Source organism: Hyperoodon ampullatus (assembly GCF_949752795.1).
Source record: "Hyperoodon ampullatus genome assembly, chromosome: 4".
NCBI lineage: Eukaryota > Metazoa > Chordata > Mammalia > Artiodactyla > Ziphiidae > Hyperoodon > Hyperoodon ampullatus.
In genome coordinates, this window is record NC_136917.1 from 109,734,246 (window position 1) to 109,747,368 (window position 13,123).

The 13,123-nt window shown below is 34.8% G+C and overlaps 1 protein-coding gene across 1 annotated transcript in view; it reads right to left on the reverse strand.

Annotated features, from left to right (window-relative positions):
* Positions 1 to 13,123, reverse strand: part of XRCC4 (X-ray repair cross complementing 4) — a gene marked incomplete at both ends in the record, with an annotated part of 238,159 nt that overhangs the window by 131,790 nt on the left and 93,246 nt on the right. Inside the window, 2 exons of the mRNA XM_079703932.1 lie at positions 9,940 to 10,046; positions 10,926 to 11,078. Coding sequence (XP_079560058.1) covers positions 9,940 to 10,046; positions 10,926 to 11,078 — 260 coding nt within the window. The remainder of the gene's footprint in view (positions 1 to 9,939; positions 10,047 to 10,925; positions 11,079 to 13,123) is intronic.

Consider the following 13,123-nt stretch of genomic DNA (forward strand, 5'->3'; position numbering starts at 1 on the left):
AAGTTATAACCCTTCCCCTCTCCCCACAAAATCCTGAGTGCCAATAGGTATATATTTGCAGCTACTATTTCTCAGCATTCTTGAGCTTTACAAGGCTTGAATTTGGCACTTAGGGTCTCAGTTTGAGTACTTCTTTTGCCTACCCTACTTGTAACTGTTCTCTTTCACTGCATCATGCATTCAGACTCTGCTTAGCAAGCCTGCTGATATCCATCCTTCACACATCCCCAGGCCCTCAGAGTTAAGTTGCAGCAAATATCGTTGTCAATGCTGGTGGGCTGGCAACATTCCAGAATCTCATCACTGGTAACCTTCTCTATCCTTTTGATCTTAAATATGGCTTATAGGTGATATTGATGAAATGGCTAAAGGAACCAGATGTGCTGTCTGTGGTAGAGATCCCTGTCACAATCACAGAGAGACGAGAATCCTACATATTACTGTATAGACATTCAGCTGATTTAGAGATTGCTGATGCATTACACCCCTTTGTCTTAACAGGGGTTTGCAGTTTTACAGCGCCAGTGAAAATGTTTAGCTTCATTTTTCTCAGTCAAATTGATAAATGTAGTAAAACAGGTTTCTGAAATCTGTTTTACTACAATGAATCCAAAAAACAGTGTAACACCTTTTGCGTTTACTAGGTATTACAATACTCAATTACACCCACAATCATCTACACCCACCCAAAGGTCTCATGACTTACCTTAAGAGCTTCATAAAAACTTGCTAGTAAAATCTGATTTCTTTTTCACAATACTCTAAATCTGCTCTAGAACCACAGAATCAGCCTGAGATGGAAGGTTTCTAAACATTAAGATCAAATAGATCTTACGTGTGTAAAATAGAGATACAATGTGAGTCACATAGAGAATTTTAAAATTCTTATTAGCCTTATTTTAAAAAGTAAAAAAGAAGATGAAGTTAATAGTAATATTATATTTAACTAAATATATCTAAAATATTATTTTAATATATAATTAATATCAAAATTTATTAGACATGTTATATTCTTTTTTCATACTAAATTTTTGAAATCCAATGTGTGGTTTATCCTTACAGCACATTTCAATTTGGACTAGCCACATTTCCACTGTTCGAAAGCTTCATGTGACTGATGGCTATTTTATTGAACAATGCAGCTCTAGACAAACCTCCAGTCCAATGTATTAATAGATGGTGACTTAGCTTCTGTCTGAACATGGCTATTTTCTCTTCTTTTCACCTCAATTTCTCATTTATTCTAAGCTTAAGTTTCCTTTTAATGAGTCTTATTCCATCTTTTCTGGTTTAAACATCGTTTTCCTAGGTCAATGGTTCTGAATCTTTTTTGGAACATGGTTCCTATTGAAAAGATAAAAAGTTTGGGTCCTTGCTTCAGAAAAACGTACATTTCCATTGTTATGAGTTGAATTGTATCCCCTCACAGAAAGATATTTTAGAGTCCTAATCCCCAGTACCTAAGAATGTGACCTCACTTGGAGATAAAGTATTTAGAGGTAATAAAGTCATGAGCTCATCTGTGTGGGCCCTAATACAATATGATTGGTGTTCTTATTAAAAGAAGAAATTTGGACACAGGTATACATAGAGGGAAGATTATGTGAAGAGACACAGGGAGAAGATGGCTATTGACAAGCCAAGGAGAGAATTTTGGAATAGATCCTTCTCCCTCATGGCCCTCAGAAGGAACCAACCCTGTTGACATCTTGATTTCAGACTTCTAGTCTTCAGAACTTTAAGACAATTTATTTCTATTGTATAAGCTACCTAGTTTGTGGTACTTTGTTACAGCAGCCTTAGCAAACTAATACATGCATACATACATATAATTTTACATATAATTCCAAAGGGCTCAAAGATCTCCCCACTAAACATTCTTTAAGAACCAGAGGTTGGGCTTCCCTGGTGGAGCAGTGGTTAAGAATCCGCCTGCCAATGCAGGGGACACGGGTTCGAGCCCTGGCCCGGGAAGATCCCACATGCTGCAGAGCAACAAAGCCTGTGCACCACAACTACTGAGCCTGAGCTCTAGAGCCTGCAAGCCACAACTACTGAGCCCACATGCCACAACTACTGAAGCCTACGTGCCTAGAGCCTGTGCTCCACAACAAGAGAAGCCACGACAATGACAAGCCCATGCACTGCAACGAAGAGTAGCCCCCGCTCACCACAACTAGAGAAAGCCCGCACACAGCAACAAAGACCCAACACAGCCAAAAATAAATAAATTTATAAAAATGAAACAAAAACAAACAAGAAAATGAACCAGAGTTTAAGAACTCACTTTGGATTGAACAAATTAAAAAGCATTTATGTAGTGTTTCTGTCACTTATTAACATTAATTATATCAACCAACATTTGTCCTAAGTCCATTCTCAGATCAGGCTTCTTACCACAAGAATGGTAAAATAACATTTTAAAATTATTCTCAGAATTCCTGCAAGTCACTGCATGTTCTAAGGTTTAATATGATTCTCATGGGTTATGCTACACTTTGAGACTATAACCTTATTTACATGATCTTCTGCTCATGGTTAGTACATGTCCTCTTAAAATTGGGACATACAGAAATATGGGAAAATATTTATTTTCTTTAGATACTTCCCTTTTTCTCACCTAATTCATATACGATTCAAAACCATATAAAGCAGAGTTTCTCACTTGGGTTCCACAGAATAATAAAGCCCATTTTAAAAGTTCCTAAGGTCTTATAATTTCGAGATCTGTTTCACAATACATTCTATCTTTCATCATTATGCACATTAACATATTAAAGACTAGGAGAGATTATGCAGGAAAGAAAAAAATTGTTTAAGTTAAATAAGTGACCACATAGTTTTTTCTCACATATGTATTACCCATTGAAACATCATGTAGATGACTACTTATGTCAAGTCGCCATACTCTGTAAAATCCTAGTCATACATACTTGGAGAAAGATGGTATAAATGTAGCCACATAGCAGGCTAACCTCACGTTATTTAGATTCACTGGCCCAACCCAGTTAGCCACTGTTGGCAAGATAGTTACTGCCACCAACAACACTGTTGGATGTGGGTATCACCTTCCACTGATAATTAAGTGAGACCATTTGGTCCAGGCATAACAGTTTCCAGTCCTCATGGCTGGAAGCAGTTTCCAGTCCTCCCAGGTCCTGACAGAACTCCATATCTATCAAGTTCAGGAAACAGAGGATGGGGGAACAGCAACGAGGGTAGCTGGGGCAAGAACTCCACAGACTCCCAATTCTTACCTGAATTTCAGTAATTTTTTTAAGCATAAATACTTCTAATATTGCTGTTTGCTTTTTGCTCATTTCCAGAGCAATGAAGTATATGTTTATTTCTTTTTTGGCAATTTTAGATACATAATTACTTTTGGAGGAGAGATTCTGCCAACCTTCTCATCACCCATAGCCAGAGACAAATATCCTTAACAGAATTTATTTTTGTCTCTCCAAGAACATAAAAAAATGTAGAAATAGTTGCCTAGGAGGTTATATCAAAGTTATATTTTAATAGTGGGGTATAGAGAAGTTATCACAAATTTGCTAAATACCTTTGGTACATTTGAGAGTTCTCAGGTAAATAAAATACTAAGTCAAAATCTAAAGCAATTAGTATACACAGGGAGTGAGGTAAGTCAGACAGAGAAAGACAGATACTACTGTATGATCTCACTTATATGTGGAATCTAAAAAAGCCGAACTCATAAAAACAGAGTGGAATGATGGTTACTGGGGGCTGGAGGTGGGGAAATTGGGGAGTTGTTGTTTAAGGGTACAAACTTGCAACTAGTAGATCAATAAATCCTGCAGCTCTAATGCACAGCAGAGTGATTACAGTCAATAATACTGTATTATAAACTTCAAAGTTGCTAAGAGACTAGATCTTAATTGTTCTCACCACAGAAATGATAAATATGTGATGTGATAGAGGTGTTAGCTAACTCTTCGGTGGTAATCACATTGCAATTATAAATGTACCAAATCAACACATTGTACACCTTACACAATGTTATATGTCAATTATATCTCAATTAAAAAAATATACAGAGGGATGACCTCAATAGAAATATGTACATTCTGGAATTTTCTCCACAAGCTTTACATCATAAAGCCTAGCTTGTTTAATCTGATGATATTGACTACCTCTATGGAAAATTTATGTATAAATAGGATCTCTCTTCTCTTTAGAAGAAAAAAAATGCTCTCATTATTCTATTGTATCAGTGGCAGTCTCTTTAGTGCTAGCAAAGTCCCAAGGGTTTTTACAATACCTCAAAAAGAAATGTGCAAAAGTGGGCACTCTATTGTTACAGAAGGCGAATATTTTCTCATTCTTTTCTCCTGTGTGGCCAAAAGTAATGTACTTAACATTTCTAGGCCTATGTTTCCTCATCTGAAAAATGATGGGCTTGTACTAGAAGATCTAGAACTATATTAGATCTAGATTTCTCAAATATATGCCATCATTCCTCTGCAAAGTTGCTTATATATAAGAGCCCATGATCGCTAGGAAATACACTCAAATTGCTTTTCCAGTTTTGTGATAGGTTCTACTAAATCAAGCTTTTTTACTTAGAATTTATAAACAAGTGTGCCTATGATAAACAAGCTGGATAATATTAAGGGCAGAGTCTGTGATTCTAAAGCTGAATTCTGAGTAATCTCTTTGGCAGGACATGCTGTTATCCCCTCTGTGAGGAGACATTCAGTGTTCAAAGCAACAAGCTCTTTGATACTTGGAAATTTTGCATTCTGTTCTATTTTTAAAAGCTACTATATCAGTATTCATCAACTGTTTGACATGGCCATTCATTTATATTCAAAAAGGCTATTCTATAATTACCCTTCCTTTCAGGAAGCCCACCAACTAAGAGAAGCCTGAACTACTGATAGCAGTTATACAGGGACCTTCCTGTTGGTTAAGAAGGAGGACTAATTAAACGAATGTGCTAAATCTCGGGCTAATAATTATGCAGAAAAGTGGTAAGAAAGCTTATTTTATCAGTTTTTAGTGGTTGTGCACCTTTAATATGAAGCTAAGAAGGCTAAAACATTCTAGAATAAGTATATTTCTTATTTGAACTTTTGGTAAGGCTGATTTAATTGTTCTCTAAATGTTATAAATTTGTCAATTTCTAATAGAAATAACTATAATTTTAAAATACTGGTTATTCATGAAAATAATTTTAAATAATATTAAAAATAATTAATGACATGTTAAAATAAGTCCTCTTGTGGTGGCTAAGTAGGAGCCAATTAACCATATGTTTTCAAAATGCTTCACATAAAGATCCTATTTCTATAAAATAAACCCAATTTTTCCCTAAATATTCACATGCATTTTGAATTCTGTTAAGACTAAGAAATGCTTTGTAATAATTGCCAAAATTCTTAGAACATTCACATACATTTAAAAATTGTTTTCACATAATTCTACTTTTATTGCAGTATCAAAATGGTTATAAAACAATATAAAAATCTGCATAACCCTAAGTTATTTCTTAGGTTAGATCAGCTATTGTTGGGGCAAATGAAAGGCCACTTGCACGCACTGCTGCTTAGTGGCCTTTTGTCACTAAAATGCTATACCAATTACACTTATACCTCTGTATATTTTGGTGAGGTTCTGTTATTCAGTGGACCTAGTTCAACTTGAAGTTTCTCCACAGCGATGGACCTCAGGTATTACCTTGAATTGTAACTAAAGAAACAGAGGATTTCCTGTAGAGAAGATTGTTTAATAATATCTATAATAACCCAATACGTTTCCATTGAATTAAAAAACAAAAACAACTCTGGAGGTAGGAGGAGTCCAGACTAACCAGGAAATCCTTAAAGCCACAAGGAGTTAACACCAATTAGATGAGAATGAAAGTGACCCATCCTTCTTTGTAATCCAGGAATTGAGCTATAAATAGGGAACACAGCAACTAGTTTATCTGTCATAATCTTAATCTGAAACAAAGTGAATATCTATGGACTCTAGGGCTTCAGTATGCAGTCACAGTTTAGGAAATAAAGTCTGTAAAACAACTGCTACCTCTCTAGAAATTCTGGAAATTAAGACATGGAGAAAGCAAATCTTACTAGAGAAAAACATAAAACATAGTCGTGGGGTGCTATCAACTGTGATGTTCAAGTTTTAGAATACTTCAGAGATCTACTTTTAGCTAATAAACTGTTAGTGAATATTTTAAAGGTTTTTCTTAAACCTTTAAATATGGTGTAGTACATATGAACATGATGTCACTTATTGGATTGAACTACTTGTCATTAGTTATTTCCTCAACAATCCTAACGATGAGGGAAATTTAAAAACTTTGGAGGAAAAAAGTAATAAAACAGATTGCTTATTCATAAAAATGTTACCTATCAGTTTCCTACAAACTACAATATCCCTTCCCTACTTCTGGGTATATGCATAAAAATTGTTTAGTGGTTCCACAATATTCATTCAAATCTTTTACTTGAATGAATATTGTGGAACCACTAAATGATTCTGGGCTCACTAAACCTCTTCATCATGCAGGAATGAGGTAATAATGTAAACAACTCATGAGGAAGTCTGGTGATTTTAATAATTAATAATGAAAATATATTTTATAATAAAAATTACTATCAAGTTACAGATCTAGCCATTTAAAGAAATGGCTTTCTGAAAGATAAATGTATTAAATCCCATCGATTTGTTTTCCTCTAGTTTTTATTGTACAGAAAACACACATGAACCTGCAGTATCTAAAATAAATTCATGTATTTACTTGTACTCTAAGAAGTTATTGTCAAGACAGCAGAATAGGGAAGAAATTCTCACTGTTGTACCCCAAACACATAGTAGTAATATATAAAATACCAAAAGACTAAACTGTGATTAAAAAAAAAACAACTCATGGACTAAGAATATATTTTGTCGCCATAAAAGAATAGATTATGGAATCTGGCAAATTATGAGGCTGATTTTATTGTTTAACATATATAATGTTTTTCCTCAGATCTATGGAATCTAGTGCTTAATGCAAAATTAAGCATTTTAGATCTAAGATTCACTTTTTTTTCCTTTAGCAAACCAGTTTCATGAACACTTCTTGCTGAAGCAGAGAGAAAAGAATAGTTAAAACTTCTAATAAAAAATGCTCTTAATTCTTGACATAGAAAACTTGTAAAAAGCAAGTTAAATGCAAAACAAAAAAAATTAGAATCAGAGACCTATGGTCAAATATGTTGTGAACTAGGTATGAGTTAAAGAAAAAATTCCATGTAAAATATAGAAAAAATATGCAATGACCTAAACATTTTTGAAGAGAAATTTTGCCAAATTTAAAAGAGTACAATTATAACGTAAAGCTTTGCTTAAAAGAGACAACACATAAAGGACCCCATTCTCATGTACTCATGTTTAACCGTATACTTTCTCTTCAAAAATAATTTTCATCTACATCAAAGTTTCGTGAGATACTCTGAATAGGGAACAAAATCAAAGGCCATTGTGTTTAATAAAAATTCAGAACGTTCAAATTGGAAAGAGTACAGATTCTCTTTCTTTGTGAGCTTTCAATTACATCTGATTATTTTAAAAAAGGATTTCATTTTAAATGGGCCACAAATGTAAACCAAGCATAGCCTCCAAATGAAATTTTACTCTCATGTGCAAAATGAGAGTCTGTGTGTGACTGACCCAATTCAAATCTAATTAGAATCAGATTAATCAATCAACTAATTTAATCAGCAACAGAACGTTTCCATGAATGTAATTAGACACTTTCCTGTGTCTTTGTTCATTTATTCTACCTTCTTTCCTGTCATTAGGGGAAGTGCCCATGCTCCTAGCTAAATGAATCCTGCCGTTTGTGCATCTGATCCCATCTTATCTACTTAGAGACAGTATTCTAGCAATTCTTACCTCTGTCTACTGCCTGGACATTTTTTTCTCTCTCTCCTTATGTACTCCCATCAGTATGCAAACAAAGCATTATTTCTCTCATCTAAGAGAAAAAAAAAACCCTCTTGACCTCACTTCCCCCTCGAGCTCTTGACCTGGGTCTTTCCTTTTTTTTTTTTTTACAGTAAAACTTGTTAAAAGCGTTGCTTATATTTGCTATCTCTTCTCCAATTCTCTCTTCTCATTCCTTTTGTGCCTCCTATTCTATTCCCCACCATTTCACTGAAAATGTTTTATTAAGAGCCCCAATAACATTTATATTGCTAAATACAGCAGTCAGTGCTCATCCTCCTCTTCCTTGACCAATTTGCAGCATTCAACTCAGCTGATCACAGTCTCCTCCCTGAAACACTTTGTCGACTTGGCTTTCAGGATCCCACACCTACAATATTTGCTGCTCCCTCAGTCTTCTGCGTTGGTCTCCTCATCTTCCTGACCTCTGCACACTCAAGTGTATTAGGGCTGAGTCCCTGGACCACTGCTCTTTTCAGTCTTCTCAAACTCCCTTCAGATCTCAGCCAGCTCTAAATACCATCTTATTTGTCAGCAGGAGCCCTCCCCCAAAGTCCAAATTTGTATATCCATCTCTCTACTCAATATCTCAGAATTAATGTTTCCAAAACTGAGTTCCAGCCCTTCCCCTCGCAGTCTCCCCCACCTTGCTAGGTCAACTGCATCTTTCAATAGTTCATTCCAAAAAGCTTACCATCACCGCTATCTTTCTCTGATGACCCATACCCACTTCATCAGCAAATTCTGCTGCCTCTAAACATTTCTAGAATCTGCCCTTTGTTTACCACCTTCACTGCTTTCACTCTCGTCTAAGGCCCTCTCATCCTTCACTCACTGTTGAACTAGCTTTCTGTCTGTTATATCTTCTGCACTTATCATCCTATATTCTCAACACAACAGATTAATCCTGTTAAAACTTAAGTCAGGGGCTTCCCTGGTGGCGCAGTGGTGGAGAGTCCGCCTGCTGGTGCAGGGGACACGGGTTCGTGCCCCGGTCTGGGAAGATCCCACATGCCGTGGAGCGGCTGGGCCCATGAGCCATGGCCGCTGGGCCTGAGCATCTGGAGCCTGTGCTCCGCAATGGCAGAGGCCACAACAGTGAGAGGCCCGCGTATCGCAAAAAAAAAAAAAAAAAAGAAACTCAAGTCAGATCATGTCACTTGACTAGTTAAAATTCTGTAACAGTTTCCAGTATCACTCAAATTGAAAACTGAAATCCATACAATGGCCTAGAAGACCTTATACATCATCTGGCCTCTTTGACCTCATCTCCTAATACTCCCTATCTTCATCTTTCCACTTTATGCATACTGCTCTCCATGCTATTGCTTGAACACATCAGGCAAACTCCCACATCAGGGCTTTTGTACTTAACTGCTTTTTCTGCCTGGCACGCTCTTCCCACAGGTAGACTTACACCTTTTCACCGAGGTCTTTTCTGGTGCCTTAGCTAAAATCACAACCCTCATCCCTATTCCCACCCTGACATTTTTTATCATCCTTCCCTGGTTAATTTTTCTCCTCAGCATTTATCACTAACACACTTTAATTTACTCATCTTGCTATTTCTGTTTCCCTGGCTAGAATTTAAACTCCACGAAAGAGGAAATTTTTGTGTTTTGCTCTCTACTGAATAGAAGAGTTCCTGGTACATATTTGACATGAAGACATATCTTGCTTATCGCTTATGCATCTTTGTTTAATGAGGAATAGTATACCTTGATGTATATGTGTGTGTGTATGTATATACATGTGCATGCTTGCTTGTTTTGTTGTTGCCAATGAGTTGCTGCATTTTATAATAAATATTAATTTTTAACATTAAGTACTTGTGGTTTTAGACTAAAAACCCTAAAGTATGTGTGTAGAAAAAATTATTTTCATAACATTTTTCTTTAAGGTTTATTATCATAATAAGTAATAAATAATAAGCCCAAGTGAGATGTTCAACAAAGGAAATAAATGTATTTACTTTACCTGGACTTAACCCAGAGGGATTAGGTGGGATTTCACTTTCCTCATCAGTACTTTCATCATAGATTGCATCTCTGTCAGTAGTCATTTCAGAACATGTTGGAGTTTCCCTAGAAACAGAGAGAGGTAGACTTATGGTTCATTCCTGGCTAGGTATCAAATTCACCAGTAAGTAATTATAGAAAATATCCCTGGAAAAACATTATAATTAAACAAATATATATTGAAATATATATAATTAGGATGAAAGCACTTTAAAGACTATATGTTAACTCTCTTAAGAACAAGTTTCTCTTTTACCTTATATAAATGTGGTTTAGTGCTCACTATAATTAATTCTTGAGTCAGTTTATTATCATTTATTATTTATCTATCAAATCACAATACTATTCTTCTAAATTACTTTCTGTGGGTCACAGAGTAATCAGTACTTTACTGATCTCAAAGCAGTTCTGCCTTTCATTTGGTCTCCCCAAAACCCTGAGATGGGTACCTTTATTCTTATTACGAAGATATCCAAGTAAGACACAGAGAGTTTAAGGATTGTCCAAGCCATACCAGTCATAAGTCACCTATGATTCTTCCTTAAAAATCAAGTACATATTCACACTTAGAGCCACTTGATTCTAAAATTAAGCATTGCTTAGACATCGAGATTACAAATGTGTGCCCAACTCTATGGTTCTGCAGAAGATGAAAGCTTTTAATTAATATATTTCTTAGTGATGCCTAAGAATTAAACTAATATTATTTAGGTAAATCTCATGCCAGTTTTATGATTTAAGTCTAGGTGTGACAGTTGGGCAGGCATGGAGAGATCATGTTGAGAATTCTCCAGTCCACTGCATCTAACAACCAGAGCATCCAACCCCAGGCTATCAAATGATCTCATATTACTAAAAAGTTGGCATCTAACTTTCATTAAGTTTGGGAAGAAATTCCACTAAAATGTCTGCATCTGCCATCCCAAAACAGAAAGGTCAAAATACCTTTTATGCTCGATGTTCTTTTCCAGTTCTTGAACTTCATTTAACAATTGATGTAAGCTTCTGATCTTTGCTTTCTTCTCATTCAGCACCAGAATGAACCGTTTATAAAGATCAGTCTCCAAAGCTTCCTTAGCACTCACATATTTTTCAAATCTAAAATATAAATAAACAAATAAATAAATCATGTGTTTTGTTTTAGCATTATTCAATCTAATACTGAAGACAATTTCAAGAAAATTTTTCAAGAAAAATACCATTAAAATCATTTAAACATGTTTTCATTGATTTAAAGTTTTATACAGGTAAACAAATAATTAGAACTTACTGTTCATTAGCGTTTGTAGTTTACATACTGAGAAAAGGATAGAAATTGGAAACTGATAGCAAAAAAGCTTTTAAAACATCTAAATGTCTAAATGTAATAACTTATTCACATCTATGGTTTATTTCCAAAAGCACATATTTGTGGGAGAAATTTCAAACAAGAGTAACTATAGCCTATGTTTCTTGTACTTTGTTAATATTACTATAATAGCAACCATGATCTTGTTTTGTGATTAAGTGATTTACCTAATCTGTTCTCCCCGAACAGATTATGAACTGCTCCACAACAAGAACATGACATACCCAGTTGTATCTTATAACCCAGCAAACACACACACACACACACACACACATATTTATCCAACTCGAAATTTCCAAGGAGATTAATGAAACAGCAAATGTGAAACACTATACATTTTAAATTTTAGATATATAAGACAAAACATAAAATTCTCTATCTATAATTCTTCCTACAATGTTCAATGAGCTAACAAGAGACTTACTAATTTTAATCTCTCAGATATATATAAAATAAAGAAGGCAAACTAGCAGAGGTTGTATATACTTGATATGTGCATACACACACACCATGAATAAACCTCTATTTTAAAGATTCAAATATAAATTATTTCATGTAATATATTCTTTTAGAAGTAGTTTAGCTCTGCCTGGTTTTCTCTTTACCATACTGTTAATTATACTTGTTGTTCTATACAGGTATTCTAGTATTTTCATTATATATATTATTTAACTATATATATTTTTCAGTGAAATAATTAGAAACAAAAATGTCAAAATTTGATATACATGCCCTTATACTTTCAAGAGACTACCTAGCTAGAAATGCAAAGAATTAGGGCCTCTCATGGGATGAAAGGGAACATATGGCATTATATTTTCTGGGACCAATTACAGCAGTCTTATACCGTAGTCATTGCCAAGGCTGTGAACTCCGTAAGGGCAGAGAGCATGTATGTTTTATTGGCTGCTTTATCCTCTGTGCCTAGCATAGTGTTTGGCATTCAACAGATGTTGAATAGCTATTTATCAGATAAATGAATGAAGTGAGCAAGTTAATATGGACATCTTATAAAGAAATGGAAAACCAGTGTTTCTGAATATTATATTTTTCACTCCTTTAATAGCTATTCACTATTGTAACAGTAATATTTTTCATTGTCCTCAAGCTTCTAAAAAATTGTGATATTTAAGTGATGCACATAATGGTACAGCTAAAAGAGTTTAGGCATAGAAAGGAAGAAAATAAATGAAAGAGCGTAGGGATGCTTAATGCTTATATTTTGTAAAGAGGGAATCAATTACATTGCCTAAAAGGCTAATGGACTTAAAAATAAATAAATGTGACCAAAAGATGCATGAAAGTAAAATTAAAATGAAACCTGGGATGTGGTTCAGGGGAGAAAAACAAGACCAGGGGAAGTGCTCAAAATTCCTCATCTTATAGCAGGGAGCAAACAAGTAAATCTTAAATTTCAGAACATTAAGAAGTAGAGTGAATAAGTATATGTAGCAAATCACCAAAAGAATGAAAATAGAAATTCTAAAAATTAATTACCTCCAAGGGTAGGCTAAGGATAGAGGATTTTTAATTTCATACTCATCTGTACTTGCTGAACATTTTATACAGGCTTAACTTTAATTTAAAAAATTGTTTATCCACTTGCAAAAAAAACTGTGATAAATATTAATATAGCAGTACCTCTATCATCAAGCAAAGCTCTCTGAGAAAGAAGTACTCCAAAAGGTGTGGGGAAAAAAACAGAGCCAAAGTTGAGGAGAAGCTGCCAATACTGATGGCTTATTTTCAGCTGGGACGTTACTGCATTTATATTTCAGATGCAAAGTGTTTGTAA